This window comes from Phalacrocorax carbo, chromosome 2 (assembly GCF_963921805.1).
Source record: "Phalacrocorax carbo chromosome 2, bPhaCar2.1, whole genome shotgun sequence".
Taxonomy (NCBI): domain Eukaryota; kingdom Metazoa; phylum Chordata; class Aves; order Suliformes; family Phalacrocoracidae; genus Phalacrocorax; species Phalacrocorax carbo.
The window spans coordinates 81,982,223-82,009,738 of record NC_087514.1 but is presented as its reverse complement, the minus strand read 5'-3'; the positions used below and the strand labels follow the sequence as shown (position 1 = coordinate 82,009,738).

The following is a 27,516-nucleotide window of genomic DNA, read 5'->3' as shown; positions in this document are numbered from 1 at the left end:
AAGAAGACAGGCTGTTCTTGGCCTGCTACATTACAACCATTACCTGCATGGTCCCCATAAGCTTTAGTCAAAGCAGAAAGCTACGATTTCTCTTTTAGAGATGCCTGCGTCTATTTATCTTGTGCAAATTAGTTTGATCTTTGAATAATTCCATGTACAGCTGCTGCAAAAATTTATTCCCATTACTTTTACTCAAGATTACTTCCTTTAACTGAGAGTCAGTTTATACACAGATCTCAGCTGGTCTTGCTTTCAAACTCAGACACTGAGCCTTGCATCTTTATCAGGCAACAAAACTACAGTACAGCACGTAGGACAGTTTTTTACCATCTGACAGGTGCAGTTTCAATATCATGACAGGTCAAGACTTTACCTCATAAAGACCAGAAATTCCAACAAGAAAAAAAAATACATATAGTTTTTCCTAGCTGTTTGTCAGATCTCAGACACCAGCCTTCTGCACATAAAATATGACAAGGTACAAGAGAACAAAATAGGCTTTTGACAGCGTCTTTCAAAACCTCAAGGCTTGTCCCTGGTTGAATCTGTATGATCAGGTTTGTCCCTTTAAACGCATAGGATGAGGTAACTTAGTGAAATAAGAAATTATTAATTTCTTGGGCAAAATAGGCCCACTGAACTATCACAATAAAGCTGTAAATCTCACTCCTAAGTGATTAATGACTGTGATAGCTGAGTGTTGTTGGGTGTTTATCACACACTCTCCGCTAGAGTTCATGAATGTTGCTTGTTTCCTCACCGAGCATTTGCAGAAAGCTAATTATGGCTGATCAAGTGTACATTAAAAGTCATGCTACTTTTCAAATAAAAAAAGCCTTTGCCTGGACACGAATCCACTGGAAATTATTATTTTTTTAAAGTAAGACTAATTTTGTCCATTTGCATGCACTTCTTATATGAGGTTTAATAAATGAAAGTGTGAAATCTATTATCAGACTATGCAACCTATTCCCTGAGATAAGCTATTTCCTTCTTGAAAGCCAAAGTTTTAACATCAGGATGGCCTAATAATGATGTGGTATGAGGCATGTATGTGTGATTGCCTTTTACCCCTGTTCTTACTTCAAACTGTTTCAATTCACTACCGGTGAGGGCTCACTATTTCTTAGTAGTAACTGAGTTGAAGAAGAAAATCAGTACCCAGCTGTAGATGGAGACTACTATGGCTTATAGAGTATAACCACACGTTAGCACCACATACGTGCTAGCAGTGAGTGGAAGGCTTGGCACACTGGATTAAAACAGTGTCACTGTTTTTTCTCAAAAATGTCAAGTATTTCTCCCCTCAGTGTTGAGTAGATAAAGCAGGGGTCAGTGGAGAGCATGGTACGCTGGGAGCCTGGAAAACCATGTTCTTTTTCAACCTGCTAATGGCCTTGACCAAGTCACTCCATCTCTTGGTGCCTGTGATTCCCCATGAGTGTTTTGGCTGGCTAGTCTACTGAAAAACCAAGGTGTTTGGAAAAGAACAGTCTCAAATTACTCATTCATAGCATGCGCAGCACACTGATGCTTGGATTTCCAGTGAGTCTGTACATTTTATTCTAGCTGAACAATTTTATTCAACTGGGTGAGTCAAGTCCATTTTGTCTTTTTTCCCTATTAGGATAAGAAGCAAATGCTACCAGAGAAAGATCTCATCCTGGATTGTACCTCTACTAAACGATATTCGTGTTTAATTCCAGATGCTGTATTTCCAGTGGGAGAACTCATTTTGTCTGGCTTAGAGGACTGTCTGCACAGTCTTTTTTATTAGCAAGCCCCTTCCATGGTTCAGGCAAACTGGGAATAGCAGAACCAAGAAACCAGTCTCATTTTCAGTCATTGTTTAAGTTAAGATTACAACTTGCTAGATTCTTTTAGCTAGATGAAAAACAATTCTATTCAGAGAAAGCTGGTATTTTTTTTTAACTCCTTCTGTTAGACTTACAGGAGGAGAGGAAGGGAAAGCTGAAGTAGAAAAACCAACCTAAGCCACAAACATTGCCCCCCACACTATTCCTGAACATACTGTTTCTTAGCATGCAGCAGAATTTGTGTAACTGCACGACTGACCTTCCTGTAAGATAGTATTTCTTTTTAATAGTTAAGTCTTGAAGGATCATATTAAACTCTGAATATTTCTTACTTTCAACAAGGACGGATAAGTCTGTTAAATAAACAAGTGTCTGGTAACTACGAAGTGACAAATGTTCTTGTGAATGTGTTTATGCCAGAATTTATTCTCACCACAGAAAGATAGACTTCTCTTTTGCCTTGTGAGGAAATTATTCTTGCACAGTTAATGTTTTTCTGCTGCAAGTTCTGCTGGTCATCACTGACCACACGAGCAGGATTAGAGGAAGATTTACAATCAAAGTATTAGAAATCCCTCCCATATTCCTGAAATACTAGCAAAACCAATTCCTTTTTCTTCTTAGAAGTAACTTTTCCATAAGTAACCAAACTTAACCATGTATGTATGTAAATACACATACACAAATGGTTAAATCAAAATAAACCTTTCAGAACCCATGTTCTCTAGCCTGTTGAATGTGGTGTGAAATCCTGCTAAAGTATGGTCTAGGAATGAGTTTATAAATGAAGAATTATGACCCACCTCAGTTACCAACTAAAAGAAACACAGTTGTGAAGCAGAAGGCATGCATTCAGCTATTACATTTTACAGTAAGATAAAAAACAAGCAACGGTGTCTTTGCCGAGAAAGCATAAAAATTCAAATATTTTTGAAAACTCAGTGCCATCCTGTCTCTCCTCCTCTCTTTTTTTAATGGAACGACATTGGTTAATACTATGAAAGTCTTCTCTGCATATAAAAAAGTACCACCATGTTGATTCACATGCTGTGCAGTAATTGCAAAATACTCCAATTATTCCAGATATTATACTATCATCACATTTTGCTAGACTGAAGATAAACACAAGACAGAACTAAACCAAATAAAAAGCTGAAAGAAGACCAGGATAAAAATATGATACATGCAAAGCATAATTTTTTCTTCTGAAGCTATTTTAGAAGTAAGTGTAAGAACTAAGAGGTCAAGAAAGCTCTGTGTGTTAAACAGTTCTATAAAGAAATGCATGCATTTAAAAAAGGTCCGACAAGTTAGATGATTTGCAAAATTGGTATTGCATACGATTCGTGAGAGAGTGGAAAAACAAACATTCGTGAACACAACACTTAGAGAAAAATCAAATGTGAGTTTAAAGAGAAAGGCACCATAGCCTGCCTAACCACATCCATGGCAAGTGCCTTGACATTTTTGCTTTATATTTGCACATGCCCCTGTCATTGCTGTGTTGTATTTCCTGGTAGACGTTACTACAGAGAATGCAGATCCTGTTCCTGTTGATACCCCAGCTTTCTGCACAAACACACCAAGTGCATACTAAAAGGTTGAATCTCCAGATGCCCTAAGCCAGTTCTTCTTACAAAGCAGAAGACACAAGTGGAGCCGCTATTTGTTTTGGTTGTAGTAGAAGGAGGATTATTTTAGCTAGGTTTTGTTGGCCTATTTTGAGTGGATTGCAGGAAGCTTCCTTGACCAGACACAGGACTTAAAAAGAGAATGTTGTACACCAACTAAGGCTGAAAGGAGTGGGGGGGGGGAAATAAATTAATAAAAAATAAAAATCAAGCAGCCCAGGAAACGTACTGTAGATGTCTCCACGAAGTTAAAACTCAGCAGGACAATGGTGGCGGATTTGTGCGTGAAAGGGAAAAAAGCCCCAAGGCAATCTGCCAAAATCTCCAAGTCAGATTTAAGTGCTGGCCGCAATGCATAACCCAAGGTGCTCTGGCTGCCACGCTTCAGCATGTTAATTATGCGCCTTCAAATTAGAGACGGAAAAAAGCAAGGAGAGCAAGTTAGTAAGTATCAGCCTAGTGATCTATGTTTTCAGCAGAGGCAGAAATTGCATCTAATGTTAGCGGTTGCTTTTGTGTCTGTATACATACCCATGTTTGTATGTATACGTACACAGAGAGGTAGGTAATTTGGTTTTTTTAATGTGCAGAAGATATTCGAACAGTTGATTATTTCAGAGCAGTACAGCACTGGAGAGCCAGAAGTTAGTACGGAGAGTGATGGTAACGCACAGAAAGGGAGCATGGGAAGGTTTTAGAAGAGCTCGCAGGACAGAGGTGCTCCGCTCTTACCCCATTACTCTGGGTGGAGTGAACTGACTGCTCGCTGGTCGAGGAGCATGTGCTCATGCGGTCTGTGTCCTTGCTGTGTGAAGAGTGGCGGTGGACCTGCCGCTGGAGGGAGTCATTGTCCCCAGGGAAAGTGAAGGAGCCAGGGCGGCTGGCAGGGGATGCTGGGATGGAGCTCCAAAAGGAGCCCTTCTGCAGGGGGCTGCTGGGTGGAAAGGTTTCTTTGCCAAAAGGAGAAGGGAAAGTCGTGGAGAGAGGAGAGTTCATTGGTGAGATGGCTCCTGGCCTTGGCTTCCCAAGCGTCAGTGATCCTATGCTGTTTCTTGAGCGACTGTCCTCTGAGCTTCCACGTGAGTCTTTCTGGGCTCCATCAGCTGAGCCAGAAATGTTTCCCGCTGTCTTCCTGGGACTTTCAATAACTTTCATCTTGGGAATCTGCTCAGCTTCTCTCTGAGGACCGTCGGGTTCTGCACTGGAAGGGTGCCTGTCTGGCTGGCTCAGGCCAGTTTCTAAGGAGGTGGTGTAGTGTGGCAGGGAGAGATTGTGAATGGACATACCTGACATCTTGTCTGCCTCTGCTTGGGCCGAGGCTGCAGAGGAGACCAGGACTGGGGAATGGTGTCTGACAGGCTGGGGGATCCGGGATGGCCGGCTACGGCTGGAGCTGGGGATGCCACTACAGCTGCTGGGGCCGCTGCTGTTACCGCTGCTGCTCCCGCTGCCACCTCCACCACTGCTGTGGTTCCTCTGGTATTCGATTGGGGATGTCAAGGCTGCAATGGGGAGGGAGGAGAAGCAGTCAGGGAAAGGAGGGCAGGAGACAGAACAGGAACAATTTAAAATACACATGTTGACTGGCAAAAGGGGAGTGCTGTTCAAATAAGATAAATTCCCTTAGCAATGCTGGCCAAGCTGTAAACCTCACGTCACTTTTCTATATCACACCTTCATCACCTGCTCTATGTACCTATATTAAAGATGAAAGATTTGAAACCAGGGAGAAATGTTTTCCTCTAGCATCACCGTGTCAGTCAGCAGCCAAGCTGGGAAAAAAAACAGGTGTGGCTCCAAATTGTTACATCTGTTACAACTCTCTAAAAAAAAATTTAGACCGGGACAACAACCGATGGATACAAAAATGCAGCAAGAGCCCTCTAGTGTCACAGCAGACGCTACCATCATCTCCTTTTCTCCTGCAGAATCTGAATGTTGTTGCCACAGTAAGGTGTGACAACAATGGCCACCAAAATAACACAAACAAAACATATTCTGAACAGATTGTTAAAATTCCACTTGAGTTTAACCTTTAAAGGCTTGCATTTGATTAAAAGGGGTACACAAGTTCTCTACCTCAATTCTTGATTCACTCCTACAAAACATTTGGAAAATTTCACCAAGAGAACACCATGTAAATTCAGACTATCACTCATAATAAATGCTAGCATCTGTTCTGAGGCAGAAATGTGGCACATATCCCCCAACTGTTCTGTATTAGCTTAGGAAAAAGGAAACTCGCAAAACATTTCAAAGCAAAGAAACAACAGATGACAGAGAAGTCGTTCAATTACTAACTTTCAGTAAGAGGAAATCATTTACCATTTAAAAAGTTGCGCTGGTTTTCCAAAATTTGATTGATTTCATGGATCCATAACTGGCGGACTCCTGGACTGGCAGAATGCAAAATAAAGGTCTCCGTGACATCGCCCGTTCTTGATGTTAGTGCAAATTTACATGGATCACTGTCCACATTTTCCTCCAGGGAAAGGCAACTCACCTTCACGAAAAAAAAATAATTTCCTTCATGTATTTGATGAGAAACATGTTTCTAAAGTCTTACTTAGGAGCTCGGAATCAGATCATCAAATGATGACCATCCTTTCCTTCAGTAAAATAATACTGTGAAATGAAGGACTACAGTAAGCTAAGGATTAGTGTACAGCTTAATGACACATTGTTCCCGAACAATCTCCAACTGGTCAGTACAGCCCAACGTTCTCCATCAGCCCTCACTCTCCCTCACTCTGCTGAACCCTCTGTAGAGCCCCACCACTGGCCCACACCGAAGGCTTCTGCTGCAGAGAGCAATGCATTGGAAAGGGCTGTCCAGGCAGCACTGAGCAGGATGGTCAGCTGGCAGACAGAGCACCGGGGCAAAATAACAGAATCAGAGTCCACACAAAACGTTTCACCAGGAGGGCTGGTGGGCACTAATATCACCACTTTTTGTATGACAGATTTGCGTGTGGAAGAGCTGCCGTGTCTAAGGTGGCACTACTTACAGATGTTACCTACACATTTGGACTGATTTCAGCTGAAATTCAAAAAAGGGATATGTAAAGAGTTATTACCTGTATTTGCAATGCCTTTGCAATGTGGTGTTCACACAGCACAGAGCTGAAGACTACTAAACTCTCTGTGAATGCTTGTCCAGCTTTGTACAAGAACACCAGCTTCTGTATGCTTCACATCAGAAGCATCAGAGGGCTGGGATCCACAGATTTCCATTTATCAGAGAGAGCACAAATTTGGTAGAAGTAATTTCGGGAAATAAGTGACACCTTACTGTGCTTTATGACTGCACATCTAGATGTCACTAGTGACTCAGAAACTGTTACCTTAGTAAAGTTTGTGCAGGGGACACAAAGACTCACACACAACAGTTACCTTGATACTGTTTTTAAACAAGAATCCGGGCATGGAGAAACCTTTCTTTTTATCTAGCAGCTCACTGAAAATGACAATCTGCTCAAACAGGAAGACCCGTCTCTCCTTGCAGCGTGGCAGAAGTCCCGTGTCCTGGTCTGTAACCAAGAATGTGTCCTGGAGCAGGAGCTTACCCTGGGCTACGATTTTACCCTAAACACAGAGGCAAGAGAACACACATTTAGAGCAGTTCTTAACTTCCTTCCCCAGTCAACCTTTTTGACCAGATGCTCATGTCAAAATAGCTTTGTATATTTCCCAATGTCTGAGTGTCACTGACAATTATGTATTCATTATATATACACATATGTATTCATTATACATATACAGGTCATCTTATACACAAGACATTCTTATACCCTTTCTCAAAAAACAAACATCATCAAGAAAAAAATTCCCCCGAAATCCACCCCACCCTTTCCAATTCATACTGCAGTTTGAGGTATAACAACACTGAGGCTTTAATTTCTTTAGTCTCAGTAACTCCTTCCCTGGCACCCCCACCACAGTAACTCATATATTCTTCTAATGTCTTCCAGAGTGCTGAAAAGGGGAAGTATTCAAGTTCATACCTGCATCACAGAGCAGAAAGGGCTTTGCAAGTAGAGCATGTGACTATAGCCTAGCTGATCCGTACTGCTTCAATAGCCAATTTCCATCTCTAGACTTAGCAAAACAAGGAGAAGGGCTACAGTTGCCTCAGATACTTTACTGACCTCAGCAACAGCTCCTTTGCCTACACTGCTGAAGTCAGGTCTGCTCACCTGCTGATAACTGATTGCTTCACTATTTTGCAGGTCATTAGTCAATAAAGGAACCATAACAACCCCAGTGGTTCCTAGAGTTTGCAGAAAGACTTACCTGGTGTGACTGACACAACAGGTAAAGCTTCCCAGGAAGAAGTCATTGGCAGGGCTAAGACTTGATTTTTCATTCACTGCTTTCTGCACCAGCTAAGCAGACAGTGAAAGAGCACCCTACCTCATTTCTCCCACCAACTCTCCTCACAATGTTAATAGTTAATTTCTGGAGAATCTGACAAAAACTCTAAGCAAAACCCCAGCCAACTTACGTCAAATCCTTGCAGGCGGCCAACATTCATCATGTCATTACATCGTTTTGGTACTATACACATGACCTCTACAGCTCTCTGTTCAAGAGAAATAGAAAGTCAAAACTAATGAGTTAGTAGGATAAGATTTTGTTTCATTTGCTATGGTTGCTTTAGAACAGAAACGCAAAAAGTAAACGCTTATCAGAATTACATTCTCAAGAAGATCAGAAAAGGAAAGCAACCCTATGTCAAAACAAGTAGAAGTTTAGAGCATTGAAATCACTAAGAGAAAATGTCTTAAGTACCTCTAGTTCTGTTGTGTCAAGGTTAGCTTTTTTAGAATATTTGAGGAAGTCCTGAAAAAGAAAAAACAATAATATGAGTTTTCTGATTAATCAGCAACGAGAAATCTTAGAAAACCTGCATTTGCTATCCTCTGTCAGAGAATGACAGACTGCAGAAGACAAATAGAAAAGTTTTCTTTTTAAAGCTTCTTGATGCAGTGCTTTCCTCCTCTTATTTTTTAAGATTTATTCACTACTTTTGATTTAGATCATACAAGAACATGTATTAAAGCAATGACCTCTGTGATACACAGGGTTGCTCTTCTGTAAACATTTATGTGATGTTAAAATGGTTGTAGATGTAGTTGGAAAAGCTGGGTTAAGTCCCAAAAACTCATACCACGTTTACATGTGAAAAGGGTTGGGAGATCCCTGTCCCCTTCATATGACATTGGCACAAATTCTAAACACTGCCATGTCACTGACTTGAGTTCATTTGGTCTTTAACTGTTGGGAGAGAAAAAAAAACAACCAACAAACCCACAAACAAACCCAAACCAACAGTCTGCCCGAGCTATTAACTGCAATTTTTATAACTATATGAATATGCTCAGAAAATAATCATTATATTACTCACAAATCTGGGTTCCATTTGGGAGGAGGGCAGAAAAGCATCAGCAATATTTAAAAAAGAAAACATACCCGTTAACACATATATTAAATCATTCACCTCAACATCACTTTACCTTTAGTAAGAGCTGGTATTTCATAATTCTCTGCACAGGTTTTATTAGCAAGTCTGTGAGCTGAAGTCTGTGGCCCAGGCGTTGCTTTAGATCCTGAGGGTTGTAAAACAAACATTTTTTTTTCTTCACTTAGAAACAACTTGCTCTGTTTTCTTGAGTTAGAAACACAGCAGGATACATCACTATTAATGGCTATCAGAGCAGAAACTGGCAGAAGTCAGAGCAGAACCTAATCTTCAGTTAGCAAAAGCTAGAGCCCTACCCCTTATCTGTATCAGCTTTGTTTCCAAAGCATTCCCCACTCCAACCATCTTCCTTATCTTTTTTTGAAGAGATTGTATAGTGAAATGCAATTTTTCAATCACAGGCTGTATATTGCCTATTTCTGACAGTGATGTTTGCTAATCCAAAATTGCCACTTCATATAATACACAATGTTAACTCCCTGGGCTAAGGTTAGTACAGATGAGACTCTACCGATTAGTATCTTATGCCTATAGCTTTCTTCCCCTAGAGATTAATACATCTCTAGGAGCCTGTACCTGACTTGAGAAATCAGAAGAGAAGTGGCAAGAATTTATAACTTAAAACAATAACAATGATATGTGCTGCCTTTTTTTTTTGTCAACATCTGATAATGCTTATGACTTGTACACACCCTCCACCTTGCACATATCCTCTCTCAGAAACTTACCTCAAAAAACGTATCAATGTATTCTGAGACAATGTGCTCAGACTTTGGTTTGTTTTGGCAGTAAACTATGTACATGTGCAACCTTCTCTCCTAGAAGAATAAAGATACAGAATCATATATCATCATCAAGAAAAAAGCATGCCAGATTGAAATGGAGTATTATTTTAAGAAGTACAGCTGCTCAAAAGTATGAACTTAAAAGTGTCCTTTTGATGAAAAGAAGCAGCTACATATGCAGAAATTACAAAGCTGAAAACACATTTATTTGGGAATATCATGATGATTTCAGAACGGCAACACAAGTCAGGAAATTGCCACAGTTATAAATACTCCTGAACAACAGGTGTTTAGAGATGATAGCTCAGCAGGTCCCACAGTAAAATTAAGAAAATGGTTATCTTTTTCTTTTAGCAAGAGAAATGGATGGAGACTTTGAAATATCATATTTTTACTTGATTTTAATAATCTGATTATTGTTCTAATATATTAGAATAATGATCTCCTGTTTAGCTGTACAAAGCAGCTAGGAGAAACCTCTCAGTCATCTATTTAGTATAAGCTGGCCTATTGGAGTCTGAGTGGAGATGTAGGTGATAGAGCCTGGAAATGGTGGTCGTAGGCTGGAAATGATTTTAGTATTTTTAAACTCTGATTATGTATTTTGTGCTTTTAACACCAAGGCAACAAAGAAAAAGAGAGAGAGCATAACTTCAGCCTTCAAGATTCATTCTTGATTACCAACCTTGCTGGTTAAGAAACACGGACATACCATTTTCATCTATTACCTACTCCAAAATCTTCCTTATCATTTTGCTAGGATTGGTTTGCCATTAGAGGCTTTGCTGCTCGGAAACTTAGGGCATATTGACCAGTGAATAAAGACAAATGGAAAGCAAAAATGGAAGAAGAAAGATGGAGCTTTAAAAGGACACTGAACATAGATTAAGAGCAGGAACTGAATCATCATGTTCTAGCTGATAGTCAGGTTTTTGCTAGAGGACATCGTAAGCGCATCACAGCTTGCCTTTCCAGCTGGAGTGGTAAGGGTGCCTTTCAAAGACAACTCAGTTACACATATACCAGGAGAAAGTAAAACAGCAATCAGAAACAGGGAGAGTCATTCCCTTCAGGTTTCCCATTTTACCAGTGTTGGAATTCTCCCCCCCTTCCCATGCCTGCTTGTGGTTTTGTTGTTGTGGTTTGCTTTTTTTTTTTTAAATAAGGATAATCATCATCATTCCCCCTCAGAAATGAAACAGCTCATTCCTCATCATTAGTCCAGGAATTAGGCCTGGCTTCCACTGATACTGTTCCATTAATGTTTGGTTTTGTGCTCTTTCGCTACCCTGGTATTGACTTCAAACACAGACCGCAGAGAAAATCTGAAACCCATTGAATCTGCTTTAATCCAGTCTGTCTTCAGTCTTTGCACACTTGTGCAAATGATCATATTTAGCAGGCAAGTTTCCCTTCTGCTGTCTTGCGTGATTTGGAGTACCTTGAGACCTCATCTCAAAGAGATATTAAATTGTATTTCTACACAGAGACACCAAAATGACTGATTAGTGGCATGTCTGATGTGTCCTGAACTTTGATATTTGGTTTCTAGATAACTACTTCATCTGATATCGTTCTGAAGTGTTATAATGTCCACATGTAACACATGGTCATTCCTTTCAACAAGTAAATGAAAAGTGGAAAAACAGGGACTTGCCTAAAGGTCTAACGGGTATTGTGTTGGACTAAGATTAGACATAACGAATTTCTGGCACTCTCAATTCCTTCCCCAAGTGAACAGGGAGGAATCTCAGACACTGCTGTAGTCCTCGGAAAGGGAAAGGATACAGAACTAGAATGCACTGAAACCAGTAAGAAGAATGAGCTGCTTTCCTATTTCTGGTTCCATGGTACTGCATGGATACCTGGGATTAGAAGACAGGTGTATCTAGTCATATGGAATGAAAGTTTCCTTGCACAGAACTGGAACTGAATTGAGAAACAGGGCCCACATTCATATTTCCTCTCCACAGGAAGACACTGGGATAAAAAACTAGATTATTTACTTGGTCTATTTATAAGCTTTTATAACCTATCTCTCCACCTCTTACAGTGAGGAATATTTTACAGCACTTTAACTGTATTGTACCATAGATAAAACCTTAATAATCAAACATGTTGGGCAGTAGCAGGAATAGGAGTCTGCCAAAGACATATGCACTTACATGCTTAACAAACAGGGACCCCAGCTTTTCTGGATCTTCAAGGCACTTCTCCAACTCTCCTAAAAAGAAGCTGAACATAGACAGAATAAGCACTTTTTTCTGATAGCACACACACAGCAACAGGTGATTGCAAGGCAAAGTGGTCTTACTGCAAGGTCCACTTTGTGCCCCTATCAGCAGCTTTGGATATTAATATAAGTCCAAAACGACAATGTTAACAGTGTAATATTTTAATATAGATTTCCAAAAGGACACACTGAATCCATCCCCAGATGTAAAAATACTGGCGTTCATTAATAAAATTCTTTCATTTCCTATATTGATTGAAACTTTTCTCCTTCCTAGTCTGAGGTGCTCATATTGCCATCCTAACCCCTAACAAATTCTTTAGACTGTATTCTTAGAGAAAGCATTTTTGAAACAAAGCCTCAAACAAGGTACAAACTTCTGTACATGACACTATCCATACTACAGATTCTCAGTTTAAGCACTTGGTATGTGTAAGTGTCCTTGTTTAAAGCAAACCTTCATACCAACATTTGTAAGCTGAATCTACAGTATCTACAACTCAAAGCACAAGATTAAATGTATTTACCTTGTATCTGAATATTTGAGGGGAAACAAAAACCCTCTTAAAGTCAATCTAGTATTTAAGTAAAACTGTTCAGCAGGTGGTTTTCAAGTTGATACGTACTCTCTGTGCCAGTCATAAATCTGGTGGATGTTTCCAAATACAATTTTGTCTTTGCCTTTCATGTCATCAGGTACGCCGTCTTCCTTCATAAGTGCCATATAACCCTGCAACAGTCCAAGGAAATTCACTGAGAACACTTTAACTGTAAAGAATCATGTTGTCTTTTAATCCCCCTTTTCCCCAGAAGCTTTCCAAATTGCCCATGACAACAGCTTGCTTGGGAAACAAAAACAAACAAACAAAAATGCTCTATAACATAGCATAACATTGAGCACAGACACAAAATATCAGATTGGCTTGAGGTTGTCTGCACAACACTGCCCAGTGTTAGAAAGACAAATTCACTCTAGCTAATTTAGCCTACGTTAACAGGCTCAAAGCATAGAGAAAACTTCTACAGCCCTTCTCCTTGTTGTCTGAAGCAGCTGCAATGCTTTGCCAGGTAGGACTGTTACCAAGTACGAGTCACTGAAGTGGCTTCTGCGCTCAACTTTGCTCAGTGTTTCTTATTCAGTCAAACCCTACACCAAAGCGTGCTGAGGAAGCAAGCAGCTGCACTGCATATGGATGGGACTGCACTGTATGGACTACTACTTGCGGTATGAGCAAACCAAACACCAAAAAAATTCAAAATCCATTCTATTAGCAAGCATTCTGGCTGCAATAAAGTTACTTTTACATTTTCCCATAGTCCTGTCTTCTTTTTTGATGTATATATACACTCATCTCACTGTGCAATTCTATCGCATAGTTAGAGCTGGAGCATTTTTAGATTTTGTCATATTCATGCACCTTTATTATTCCCTCTATTTTTATCTAATACTTCTATCCCTAATTAGCCAGGCCTGGTTTTAGTTTGCAAAGTTTATGTTTTGATGTGTAGCGTTTTCATCAGGAATTATTTTGTTAGTTACAAAAATAGATCTGTTCATAGCCTTCTAATGCACCTTTTAAATACTGTAAAAAGGCTATCACAATGCCAATCTTTCTCCCCCTCCCTCCCTTTAAAACATTTTAAGAACTGAACCTTGTTAGGCTGAAATTCACTGTCATGCTCATTCTCTCTACTCTTCCAAATGCATTTTTGTTGGTAGCTGAAGACCGAAGGGAGAGGTACGATGTTACCTCATTCTACAGAAGGGGAAACTAGGAAGTCTAAGAGAAGCCTAGCAGTAGGAAAGGAAGCAAGTCGTTCAAATCCAGGATAGTTCCTCTACCTACTGAGTTACAATGTTTTTCTAAATTTAGTTGTGCTAAATAAAACCATCTAGTGTAAGATACTATTAGGCCAGAGGTAATGATCTTAAAAAATTACTAGCTACACTCTTCAGAAGAACAAACAGGAATGATATCTGATGCAATATTTCTAATACACTGAAAGCCCGCAGGAGGGAAACGTCAGAATGCAAGCATTCACATTTTCAGTTTCTTCCTGTGTTTTGTTTTGAAAAAAAACGTGAGGCTCAAGCTACACAGCTGGTTGGTACCACATTACAAAAAAAAAAAAAATCAAGGGAATGAAGAACATCATACCTCAACTACGTAGCCCAGATCTCGTACATAATCTCGCTCTGTCTCCACTAATTCCTGTAAGACATAGCTACAATAGAAAGAAAATGGTGAACACACATTTCATTAAAAACACTGAAACAGATTCTTGAAGAGGGTTAATGGCAAACAGCTTTTTAGACATTTGCAGTCACATATGTTTGATAAGAGCTGAAATAGAAGAATTAATGCACATTCTTTCTGAACAAGATGCTGCTTAGACTTCAGAACCTGAGCAGGCTTAACTCTGTTTATCTCAAGTCAAATGTTTTCTTACATGTGTCATTAAAATTAAACATTTAACTGTTGTTTAAAATAAAATGCTATTATGGCTCTGGTCTGGAGACTCTTAAGTATATGAACTGTTATTTCTACCCACAGATTTAAATAATTCTGAAACCAGGCATGTTTTTGTTCTACCATGGTAACAGTTTACTATTACCTAAAGCAATTAAGAGTGTGGTAGAACAGAACAAGGAGAACGACCAGTTTTTTTGAAGCCTAAATCGCCCTCTAAACTTTTGAAGATCAGTACCTTCCTGCATAACTAAGACTGACATGTGACAAAAGTCAGGTGTAAGTAAAACAAAAAAAACCACCACCACAGGAAATTGAAACTGTTTAAGAATTTTTTTTTCTTTGCATAATGTGACTGCATGCTTGACACCTAACACAAATCTTCCCCCTTCCAGATTAACAATTTCTGGTACGAGTTCGAAGTGGTAATTTTTACAATATTTCATTTATCTCTTCAAACCATTGTCAGAAAAGGACTGAAAATGTGGTCTTACTGTCGTCTTTTTAAGGAGCTGGATTTCCTTTCTTCCATCTCATCTATGGGTGATGAGGAGGAGAGAAGCGAGTTATCTGAAGGGTTGAAAGATGGACTGCTGCTGTCACCTTGATCTACCAGCAAGGAACTTGGACGGTCCTCCAGGGCCTGAGAAGGTGTTCAAGATAGACAGCAACAATGATTTATTTCCCCTTTATTCACAAGATGGATTTACATGCAGCTGTATAAGGGAACCTATGGGAGATCAATTACGGCAATATATCTTGGCAAAGGTGATCTCAAGCTTCCAGGAAACCAGTCAACAACTTGGCTTTCCAGTACAGACAACCTAACTTTATAGAAGCATATTTTTCCTTCATAGCCAGTTTTCCTTCATAGTAGAAGAAAGGAGTTCAGTTGGTTTAACCAAAAAGAGATAAAAATCAGAGCACCCAGCTCAGGATGTAAGTACTTCTATGGTGGAAGTTACACAGATGTATGCTTATTGCCAGGGATAAAATTATATTTGTCACACTTCAGTTCTGGCATATGCAAGTTACTGTCAATAATAACTAGGACATCTCTAAAGGAGATTCTTTGGATATTACATTTTATATTAAAGTAGAAGTGCCGTCTTTCTCAGACATTTTGTTCATCATATTAAGTAGCCACAATACCGACTCATTGAAGAAAATAGTCAATGTTGCTTCTGCATTGACTTCTACAGTCAATGTTGCTTTTAAGCTTCATGACAGTTCAGATCCTAGGAAAGACTCCCCATCTCTTCTGCCAGATACACTGTCTCCCTTGCACAGACTCTGCAGTCTTCTGTTTGTACAAAATATGGAGAAGCCATAGGAGAAATAATACAAATAAGCTTCTATGAAGTATTTATTGGACTTCTTTAATTCAAGCACATAATCTTGGATCAAGCTACAGTTATGTATCACTTTTTCCTTGAATGTGATACAGGCTTTAATGCAAGACACATTTACTTCACCAGGGTGGGGTTCAGCTGTAATCTTTTTTTGTCTCCCTACAAAAAGTAAAACCTAATAATGATATGCCTGGTCCAAAAAACAGGAGAAGCTGACCCTTGGCTAAAATCCTGAAATGAGAACATCTCCACCAGGGACTATATGCATGGATCATTAAGTTATATCCACTGCTGGGCTGCCTGAAAGACACATGGACTCTCAAACTTTCCATTTACAAAAAGCTGCTTTGAGTTTTCCCACAGATCACTTCTTATTCACCCTGCTTTTTAATTCTGTTGCACCAGAAATGTTAATACTCTAAGAGAATGCAGAAATTATTTCATGTCGTAATGAAAGTGAAGTGTAAGTCTTCCTGAATGAGGAAATATAAAATGGAAATTCAAATTTCTCATTCTGAAATTCAAAGCTACTTAAATTTAGAAGCAGCCTGGGAAATTTCAACCTCTGGTAACATGGGACTATCATGCTGCGATTATCTGTAGAGTTTTCACAATGGCACTTCTTCTAAGCCCAGCAGGGTCTATATTGCAAAAGCCAGACTTAAAGGTTTTGAGCAAATCACAGCATTGCTGAGGGACCTCCTGAGACCATACAGTCCAATCCTCCCTCTCAAACAGGGTCACCTAGAGCAGATTTTCCAAGACCAGGTCAAGTCAGGTTTTGTATATGAAGAAGGGCCTTCCTGGTATTAACCATACTCCCTATTATTTGACAATGAGCATCTTCAAAAACAGAGAAATTTTAAAACAGAGAAACTTAAAAAAGCGGATTCAAATTCCTCCTTAATTTGTTAGTAAACACTGCAAAGCAAGGAAGGAATTGCTAAACATACGAAACAACCCTTTTACTCTTTTACTTATTCTTCATTATCATGTTGCCTAAAAACCAGCTAGATAGCATAAATGTCTCTGCGCGAGAGTTATCTGCTTTACTGTTGAACTCTGCAAGATGTGCTGTAAATTCAGTCTCAGGGATTCTTCTCATAAAGGTCTATCAGGCAAATCAGGGTAACCCTGGGTTTTAGCGTTCACTTTACTAATAGAAAACACATTTTCTGTCATCTCCTCCCCCCGCCCCCTTTATTTTTTTTTGCTTCTCTACACAGCCATTTACCTATTCAGTAACTGCTTTCACAAAAGAGGGTGTACGAAGTGACCCGTACACCAACCCGGGAAGTGACTTTTGAAACGGGCATCAATTTTTACAAGTCATAGGTGTACGCTCAGGATGGACATGTAGCTTTTCTGAGAATAGCAAGTTGGGACTTGAAGACACAACTTCTTTAAACACATGCATCTGCCGGTCAGCCTCACCATTTTACTTTTGACGAGCTCTTCAATTGCACTGACTAGTTCTGCAGCACTGGGTGTCTCAGAGCTGGTCGGCCGCACCAGTAATCGAGAGGATGTCTGTGCAATGACATAAAGGGAGGAGAATCCCAGAGTTAGCCTGGTACTTGCTCAAGGATCACGAGACCTCCTTCACTTCTCTGTTAGAGAAAGGTACCTGACAATAACTGTCAGTGTAATATAACACTAGAATCATCCCTTCCAACTTGGGCAACTGGAATTACAAATTTTAAGTAACCCCCACAGAAGTTAAATGCTGGGATAAAAACTCTTGTTCCTACATGCAATAGAACTCAAGGAAATATCCTTCATCTTGCTGATTATGATAATGCCTGACAAATAGCTATAAAAATCACCTGAGCTGACCCAATGGACAACAGTTTGCTAACATATTTTAGTAGCGCTCAAACAAAGCAACAACTGCAGAATAGTAACAGGAACCAAGAAGACTTGAAATAAAGGAGGAAGCATCATTAAGCTAAGAAAAAGATACATCAGTAACTCAGGGGCATTTACTTTTCTAAAGGAGCTGGGGTATATTGCCCAGATTCAGAGGGGAAATTGAGCTCACCATTCCTTGTGCCATCCATTTTCCCCAATGGTATGTGTAGAGCACAGATGATCTCTGGCCTCATAAGCTATAAAATGCCAGTTTATAGATACAACTGAAGGTAAAAGGTGTCCACAGTAAAGGATTCTGGGAGAGGGCCACGAAATTCAGCCTCAGTAATTTGCAAACAGAGTTGTTTGCATATTACATTTATCGTTAAATAACTGGAAAGTGGAAACGGTGTAATATGAACCTACTTCATATTACAAACAGCACAGTGAACATCATGTAGCAGAGTAAGCTGTCCTGTAAATGTTTCCAACAAACTGGACAAAGAAACGGCACGTATAATAACACAAGAGGTTCTGCTCAAATCAAGCATGGGTGTAACAAGGCTCCCTGTAAGTCAATACAAAAAAAGAAAAGAATATACAGATTTTAGGTAGTTTGCCTTGTATTCATCTTATTTGGAAAGGAAAACGGGTTGGGTAAGCAAAGGAAATGCAGACAACTTTAAATGGAAAGATATGGGAACTGAGCCAAAGCAGAGACAGAACACAAGTTAACATAATGCTGCATCAGAGTTTACAAAAAGAGAAAACAAAAAGCAAAAATAATTAGTTTCATATTAACATAACTGATCTTGAAACTTTGATACTGCTTATCCAAAAATTAAATGCAAACAACTCGTAAACTGCCATCAAATGCAAATCCATGAAGCATGCAATGATTCTGCTGAGCAGGAGAGTGCATACTCTGCAGATGAGCTCTTAGGGTAGAAAATGGTTGCGTTATTTAGTGATACTAGACACATCAGCATGGCCTAGGACATGATGTTTGCATGCACACCACAAACTGAGCAACCCCACAGCTAGCGCATCCTTTAGCAATTGTATGCTCCTGACATCTGACTGTTGACCAGGTTTTCCAAAGCTGTGCTTGTATGCAGGTTTTCACTTTGGATGTGGAGCTCAGCTTAGCCTTACAAAACACTGGTGGTGTTGGAATCAGCCTCAGATCAAGGTCTCTTCTCTCTGTTATTCCTCTATGGGAGTATATGGGACATGACAGTAAAACTTCAGAACTGGTTGTTTTCCAGTTCACAGGGTTGTATCGTACATTATCTGAAAAAGAAGGGGCTGCCAGGCTGCACTGGTGAAGCCTGCCTGCTGACTTTCTTCCTGATGATGTAGTCTGGGAGCAGAGTACACTTGTCAGGAAAATAAGCAAAGGCAGAGGGAGCAATTGAGCACACACAGGTGTGAGATGTTGCTGGAGCCCACAGCAGGCTCACTAGGGTGGGAGAAACCCAGTGAGCAGGGAGTTTCCAACACTGAGTGTAGACCAGGAGCTCTAGAGAGGAAGAAATGGTTGCAGTGAGGAGCAGATGAAGGCCAAGCCTCTGAGGTCACGGAAAGGAGAAGACATTCCTTGGGATCCAGAGGAGCTGAGCAACCCAAGAAACCACTGAGCACAGTAGGAATGCGAACAAGGACTCCACCCAGAAGGCAGACAACTGGGAATTTGTTTGCAAGGCTTTTATTAATCAGTAACTCCATCAACAAGGCCAACTGACTTCTGCTGTGTAAAACTTTGCTCTGGCTTTTCACTTCTGAGTTCCAGTAAAGCATTTGCTTTAGTTCCGAGAAATCAGTGGTATGCCTTAGTGTGTGGACATCAGGGAGGCACACACAACCTCCCAGGCTGCCACGAGGGGACTTTTTTGCCTCCCACCATGGAGCAGGACAGTTACTGCACAAAAACAAGGCACCTTAAGTGAATCACGATTAAAATATTTTGAAAAATTATGGTATAATATTAACTGTACCAAATTTCAACTTCTCAGAAGCCTTTCCTATGATGCAGTTTAAGCTTCTTAAAAAACTGTCCCAACATGTTTTTACTGCAGTGGGTGCATGTTAACCTCTTAAGAAGTGAAAAGTAAAATTTTACTGCGGATTGGAAGCTACTCAAAGCCTTTTACACTACAGTCATAAGGATCTTTGCATCAGAAATACAAAAATGAATGGACACTAACTTAAAAGCATATTCCTTCACGTAACTGTTCATACTATGCAAAAAGAGCTATATAAGTAAAAGCCATTTTTCTCTGGAGAACTTTTTATAAGGCTTACATATAATTTTTTTCATATCACAGAAGGGACATGTATGTATAGCAGCTTATCAGCAGGAACCTTAACATATTTTCACCAACATGATTTTTATTCTATTTCTAAACCTCAAACTGAGATTATTTTCTATCAACAAAAGTATTCTCTCAGGTCTAAAGACTGGCAAAATTTTAAAAGATCTATTTTTACCTGTTCTGTTTCAAGCATTTTTCCCAATATATCAACTCCCCCAACTCATATATTACACTTTTTTGATTCAGATAACACGTAGGAATTAAATACACATAGAGCATGGAAGCCAGCCGTTTTGATCCTACAAATAATAGGATACAATGATCATCCTCAGGGATGACTGAGATGCCCACTGAAAGGCAGTGGGATAAAAGGAAGAAAAAGAACAAGTCAACAAGATTAGCCAAAGTTATTAGTAATATCTGCACCACTCAAAACAGTGAGTAAACACCCACAAAATTCACTAATAATATTAATGATATAGATGACAATGGCTAAAAATTTTAAGCAGCAAAATGGAAAGTGAACAGTGAATGTGAATATTTGCTGTACAAGTCCACACTGTTTCTACTCTAAACCCCTCTATTTCCAGGCTTGATAGTTGTTCCCTAAATATTTGATCCAGGTTGAAAAGTGAAATAAATCCTCCCAATGTATGAACATCACAACATTTAAGAAAAACAGATAACATGCAAATAAGATCTCCTTCATGCAGTTACTAACTACATCCAGAATGTCATTACTGATGCAAAATTTTTGCCCTCAATTTCAACATGCATTTGTTTGTAAAAACCAGCTAGATTATTACACCCTTATTTGGATATTAACTTCTTAGTAGACTTGTAGAGGCATAAAGAAACAAAAAGAAAGAAAAAAGCTATTCTGCTATACAAAAACACCTTAGACAGCTCATTCTGCTTAGACGTGTACCTAGAATTTTTTCCCCCTGGACTAAGCCTATCCAAAATAGTAGGGCTTGGTGAACAGCTTATGATCTAAAAAGATGATGTACAGCTTTCAGATAAGCTTTACTTGCACATAGTAATTTAACCTCAGTACCCAAAGGTATGATTAGAAAACAAGTAAATTCTAATCATTAAATACGGCATCTGTTAAACAGATGTAAACAGGCCTGCAAACACACTAAGTGGCCCATTTCCACATTTAAAGTGCTAGTAGAAAAATTTCTGTGCTTGTGCTTTTAAAATAGAGGTGCATTTAATTCACACTCTTTCCACAGAAAACCCTTTTAACATTTTCTAAAGTGGTGGAGTGATTATTTCTGTCTACCATAAAGCTATATTAGATACATTACAGAGATTTTGGAAACAGAAGAAAGATTTGAGAAAAGAGAGATTCTCTCAATGTGTGAAGCCTTCCCTGCTTCCTCCTCCTACCTTGTCATCCTGCGAGTCGGGCTGGAGAAGACTGTGTTGCTGAATTGCCATTGGAGGAGGAAGTGGTACAGCATCCGCTCCCTCTTCACCTTCCTCCTCTCCACAGCTCTGCATGCCTGAAGAGGATGACTTGGAGAGAGTGCCACTGCTCAGCCCCTCGTTCCGACCTCTCTGTAATGAAATCAAGACATTCAAGCTCTGCTACCTCCTCAGCAGCACAAAGCTTCAACACTAACTTGTCTTAAACAAGTCTGTTCTGTAGATTCACCTCCTTCCTGACAAGTCAAGATGTTCCCACAAACACAGTGCTGCTCCTCAACAAAGGGGAAAAAAGCAGATGCCAAAGATAATGTTTTCAGTGTTTGGTAAAAGCAGATGGATTGAGATACTGAGAACAAGACATTCAGTTTGAAATTTACTACAGGAAAGATTACTAAAGCCATGTTTGCTTTCCAAGTTCAGTTCTGTAAAAAGCCACGTTCCTCTAACTTAGAAACTCAAGAACTTTGTATCAGAAGTGCCAACCCTCATAGCAAGACTTCTAAAGGATAAAAACAACCTTGGTTACAACATGAAGTATTTTGTCAATTATCCTTTCTGGCCCTTCAACTCCCAGAGTAGTGAGAGCAGACTGCTTGTATAATTTTTACAGTTGTGTTGAAAGAGTCTTTCCAATTATACAAGGAACTATGATTTCAGTTAGCCAAAGTTTAATGTAACTGATCTCACAGGATAATTTAACTGTCTTTAAAGGAAGACAGCACAGGTAATTATTATTTTTTCCTGACTTTAAGGCACTGGCCTTAGGTTTTCCATCCCTCACAGAACTGCAGAATAACAGATACATCCAAAACAATTCTACAACTGTATCACAGAGGGTCTCTTTCTACAGCCTGACATTCAAGGATAGAGGCCAATATTCCTTCTGAAACCACATCTCCCAATTCACCATGCTGCCAAGTCTCTTGTCTTTTCTTTCCCTACACTTACTGTATAGCTTCATCAATGTTCCAAGTTTGCAGCAAATTATGTTGGGAACAAGCTAAAAGAAGTCCTAAATAATTAATTTGGCACCTGAGACCACTTTTCTGTACAATAACTATCAAAACCACTAGTCAGATTCAAGCCTGGTAAAAGGGAATAACTGTATAGCATGCAAGTGGCTGCGCCCTTGGAAGCAGTGAGATACCATTCATTTCAGCCTGAAGTATAAATTTGTAAGACAAGAGAATTTGGCTCTGTGCGCACCTAACCGGAGGCAGGCTTTGCTCATACATGAGTTCAAGGCTTAGAAAGATGGACACGTATCTGTGGGAGGAAATCTTCATTAGATGTCCTTGGTAGCAAAATCTGGAACAGTTCAATTTCCTTCCCTCCAATGAAAACTACCATATTTATTATTTGACCAATGGTAACTTCCTTTTGATTTGAAGGGCCGGTAGTTTTTCTGTGCTCTAGCTCTTATTCAAGGTAAATACAGCTTTAAGCAGTTACATAGCTCTTCCTATATTTTCCCTGATCCACCAACAAGAAAAGGAAAGGAAATACAAAATGACCTGATTATTCTAAGAACACGAAGCACCTCTACTCACACAGCTGCTTTCCTGAGTGGGATAAGAGAGCAAAGCCAAAGAACAACTTTTTACTCTCCCATTTAATCTTTTTCAACTGGACATCCTTCTCCATAGAGCTTTACTAAAGCTCTCAATGCAGAAGGGCCCAAACCGTGCCTGGCACAGTACTTACACAAAGTAAAGCAGTCATCAAGAATGAGCACATAGCACATGCCACTTTGCTGAACTGCTGGACAGTCAACTGAGGAAATAACCTTCACCTGACAATGTTTAGTTCTTTGAAAAACGTAAAAACAAGTCTTGGGAAGCTGCCCCGAATGCTTACCTCTTCAACAGTTTCATCTTGTGGGGTTGCAGCACTGTCATCAGAATCCTTCTGAGACCCTGCATCGGCGCTTTTGCGAACCTCTCTGCTCTTCTTATGCTTGTGGGCTAGTTTTTTGACATGCCCGTCTGCTTTTCCACTACTGAGACGCCTCACGGGACTGGTAAGCCATTTCCTCAAAGTGTTGCCGGGGCGCTTGGGGCCTGGGGAGCTCTGTGCACCGATCATGTGGGGCTGAAGCGATGTTACTGAAGCAGGAGGACTGGCATCATTGCTGGAGACTGAAAGGGAGTCTGAAAAAAGAACGAGGAGAGCATTTTAAAGCTGAAACACTGGTAAGTGAGAAACAAGGCAAACTGAATACGTAATAATGGATATCAGATTGGCTTTACGGAGGACTTGACCAGATTATTTTGATGTAACCTGGCCTTTAACGACACCACAACTATCAGTGTTCAAGGTACACGCGGCCACGCGCACACCAGCACCATTTATAGGCTTAAAACAGTCAAGCTTCACTAAGTTGCTGCTGCCTTACTTATAATTCCTACTTACCACTGCTGATGATACTTATTTGATAGTGGATTATATTTTCCATATGTCATCTTACTTTATAGAAGGATATGATTGTTCTCTTTAATGTATACTGCTTTGAGCATGGAGATGAAGAGTAAAAATAATTGCCTCAATGACAGAAGTAAATTATTTTTCAGACATCAAATTTTATTACAAATGCTCCAGTTTATTTATTTATTTCGCCTACCCCTGTGAACAGGGGAAGAAGAATCCAGAAAACAGCTAAATGTCTGGCTTTTACTTAAATCTTTGAGTTTTGGTGGCTGTTGTATTTGTTTTTTGGAAAAGCACATAACATCTATGTTTAAAAGCCCATTTGCTCAAGTCTCAGGATCAGCAGTGTCTTTCAGCATGACAATGCCTGAAGTTCTGTAGTCAAACAAAGGGTACACTTTTCTCAAGCCATAGTTATATGTGCACGAGGTCAATACTACTTTCCCACAAGGTTCCTGTCACTTGAACTAGACTGTATGGTTATGATAAACACCCACTGGTTAGCTAATGTGAGACTACATTTCTTTTTTCCCCATGCAGCACAATGCTTCTTCCCCCAGCAATTCTCTTTTCCTAAAAAGATACTTTTTTCTGGACACATTCTTGTAACACCACTTGTATGAACATTATCTACCGCTAGGGTATTAACAACTCTCCTAGGTTGTCAAATATGGTTTTTTTTCCCCCGCTGCGTATGCACTTTTGTAGATATATAGTTTATATAAAGATGACATAAATAATGTTTTGTTGAATGTTTCCCCTGCTGGGAATTAAATGCAGTGCTTGTGTTCCTTCTTGAAGCTTGACACAGATGTTCAGGTGACTACTTCTGGCAGCTTTTCTGTAAGAGGCATATTGCCAGTCTGACCAGAGGTAGTTTGAATTTTGTCGAATAATATGGTCACACTGATATAGCAATACACTTCACTGTGAACATCCAAATGCTTTGGATCTACACTCAAGTATGTGAGCCTGTTTTGTTTCCACAGAGTATTAAGTGCAAATTATGGCTTTGAACTGAAATGGGGAAAGAGACATGAAATGCAAATATAATAAATTAGGACTTTTTATTTTTCCTTCACTGCTCAAGCTGTTCCAAAAAGGGCATCCCTTCCTTGGAATCCAAGTGTGATCTATCAGGCTGTTTGTCAAGATTTTTCTCTCTTCTAATAAAATCCAAATGGCATGTGATTGTTAAGATACATCAGCTCTGATGCTAAGAACTCCTGTAGCTTATACTGTATGAACACACATATAATAATTGCTATAAACCACCACTTTCAGCATGTTTCCATAAAGCAGAAGATAAACAAACTTTGCAAAGCATACTAATTAGCTTGTTGGACTGAAAGTAACACTTTAAAGCAAGTCACCCAGAATCAGGATTCATCTACAGAATTGATCATCTAGCCACAGCTGTAGCTGTGCTGCACACGGGAAAGGAGACTTCCTATCATGCCATTAACCTGGTTTCAAGGCTTTAAGTAATGGGCACTATCAAAAAGCAGATGGAGACTTACACTAGCTGGCTTTGTCTCTAAATCTTAGGATAGCAGTGCTACAGAAATACCACATTATTTTCTTGTTGAAGCAGGAAACATAAGGAAGAAATTAATTATCTATAACAATGGTTTTCAACTTGCAGTCTGAGGATCCCTCAAGGCCCCTGGATTACTGCTTATGGGTCCTCAGCACATAAGCAGAGGAAGCCTACTACCATCAGCATCCACATCATGACAGATTTTTTTACTTTATTTATATGAAAAAAAAAAAGTGGTCTGCTTATTAAAAAAAAATTCCAAACAAAACTTCCAACCATCTGCAAGCTCTCCACAGGAATCCAAACAATCTCCTATTAAACCTCTGTAAGAAGTTAGCTGGACTTCTCTTTCCCCAAACTCAACTCTACCTTTATTGTATCATGCATCTTTTAGTTTTACCAGACACCTTGTTTCAGAAATCATAGTAAACATCAGCTGCTGGGTATATCAAGAAATAACCTTCTGCCACTCTGCTAGTGGAAGAGGGAAGAGGAGAGAACAGTGCCGATGTTCTGGTAAATAAGTTTTTTTTCTTTCTCAAACTAAATGCTGTGTTTTCAAGACTTCGAAGCTTGAAAATGTTATCATCACTCAGCCAAGTTTTTCTTTCATTTGTATATATTTTTTCATCCCAGCAATAGTTCATACAAGTTCCTTCCATGTAAATAAAATAGAGCACATTGCCTTTTTTTAATATATATATGTATAAACAAGTGAATTAAGCCTCCACAGAAGTTCACCATGTACTGTTTTGTACTTCTGTATCTGTTACATTTCTTTCATTTACAATTACTTCTTTCCAAGAAAAAGGCAGTGTGGTAGTGCAGTAACTGATTGCTTAAGATTTACTTTTACAAAACATGCCTATCCCTAAGCATGTAACATGCCTGGAGTTAATAAACCCATTTTTCTTTTTATAAAACCAGTGCTCCACCTCCTCAAATTCTCACCCATCCTTTCAACAATCAACACTTATCAACCACCGCATTTCTTGTAAAACCAAGCAGTACAATGCAGAGCCCCTGAAACTATGGAAGGCGAGTATTTTTGTCTGACCACACTTTTGCTGTACCACTCCTACTCTTAACCCAAGTTGGCCAAGAGTTTGTGGGCAGAAGGAGGGAAGAGAGCAGGAAGAAATACGTACACTCTGCTCAAGTGGAGAGGATCTAAGAGACAAAACAATATTAGCCAGACATCTTTCGCAGCTCATACTTTAGCCATATCTTCCCACACAGCATTAATTTCCATTTGGCATGCAGCATGTAACTGCTTCTCATCTTCTCTTCTGCATGATTTAATATGAAGTTCTTATCGAAGTATTATTAGGGCTTCAGGGAATCATAAAAGTGGACAAATACAAGTAGTACACCAAAATGATAGCACTGCTCCACTCTGCTTTTTAAAGCATGAAAGCATTGGGGGAAAAAGAAAAGCTTAAAATGAATAAAAATACTGCATTGCCATAAATGCTTCAGCTTAAATATAGAATTTTATTTTAAAAGTGTTTTATAAAAGAAAAATTAAAAAGAGAAAGGTTTAACACCACCAGTGTTAACCTGAATGGAACATCAACCCTGATTTTTTTCTCCCCTCCTTAAATTTGCAGAAAACATCCCTACAGCCTCGTAGGTCAATGTTAATACTCACTACCAATATTCCACGCCAGTATTTTCCCAGTGAGGCCCTTTACCGTCCATTTTCCCATCCCATCCCAGCTGACAGGAGACAGGAGAGCTGTTACTCTCATCTGCTTCCTTAGGAGACCAGTTACCATCCTAGAGTATAGTCATGAAAAAACCTAGGTGCTGAAGTTCATAGATTTAAATAGAGCCATTGCCAGATTCAAGCATTAGGGAATATAATATTCAATACTGGCATTTTCAAGAGCACAGAAAGACCCTTCACCTTCACTATGAAAACAGCTACATGGGTGTGTCTTATTTCCCCCCTGCCCCATCACTATATACTACTTTGATGTATACAAATAGGGATACAGACTTGGTTTGATTGATTACCGTGCTTGGGAATATTTACACTAAATTGTCTTTGTTTCCTTTATGACTACATTGCAAATTGTTTTTCTAGGGTTGCTCACGAATATTTTATCACTAAAACATGCTAAAAGAAAAAAATAAGTCTTCAAAATTAAACCAAGAACAACATGGACTTTT

General features: G+C 39.4%; 1 protein-coding gene across 3 annotated transcripts in view; it reads right to left on the bottom strand.

The window, feature by feature from the left end:
* Positions 1 to 27,516, bottom strand: part of TRIO (trio Rho guanine nucleotide exchange factor) — a 256,853-nt gene that overhangs the window by 12,442 nt on the left and 216,895 nt on the right. The window contains exons 35-48 of one of the 3 annotated variants that reach the window (XM_064443398.1): positions 23,232 to 23,524; positions 21,333 to 21,503; positions 17,206 to 17,301; positions 14,914 to 15,062; positions 14,108 to 14,174; positions 12,575 to 12,678; positions 11,881 to 11,950; positions 9,659 to 9,748; positions 8,965 to 9,057; positions 8,240 to 8,290; positions 7,953 to 8,030; positions 6,842 to 7,033; positions 5,774 to 5,951; positions 4,735 to 4,950 (exon numbers count right to left, since the gene is read on the bottom strand). In XM_064443398.1, coding sequence (XP_064299468.1) covers positions 4,735 to 4,950; positions 5,774 to 5,951; positions 6,842 to 7,033; positions 7,953 to 8,030; positions 8,240 to 8,290; positions 8,965 to 9,057; positions 9,659 to 9,748; positions 11,881 to 11,950; positions 12,575 to 12,678; positions 14,108 to 14,174; positions 14,914 to 15,062; positions 17,206 to 17,301; positions 21,333 to 21,503; positions 23,232 to 23,524 — 1,848 coding nt within the window. Of the gene's footprint in view, positions 1 to 4,180; positions 4,951 to 5,773; positions 5,952 to 6,841; positions 7,034 to 7,952; positions 8,031 to 8,239; positions 8,291 to 8,964; positions 9,058 to 9,658; positions 9,749 to 11,880; positions 11,951 to 12,574; positions 12,679 to 14,107; positions 14,175 to 14,913; positions 15,063 to 17,205; positions 17,302 to 21,332; positions 21,504 to 23,231; positions 23,525 to 27,516 lie in introns of all 3 variants that reach the window. The other 2 variants (XM_064443396.1, XM_064443397.1) reach the window with 2 other exon arrangements.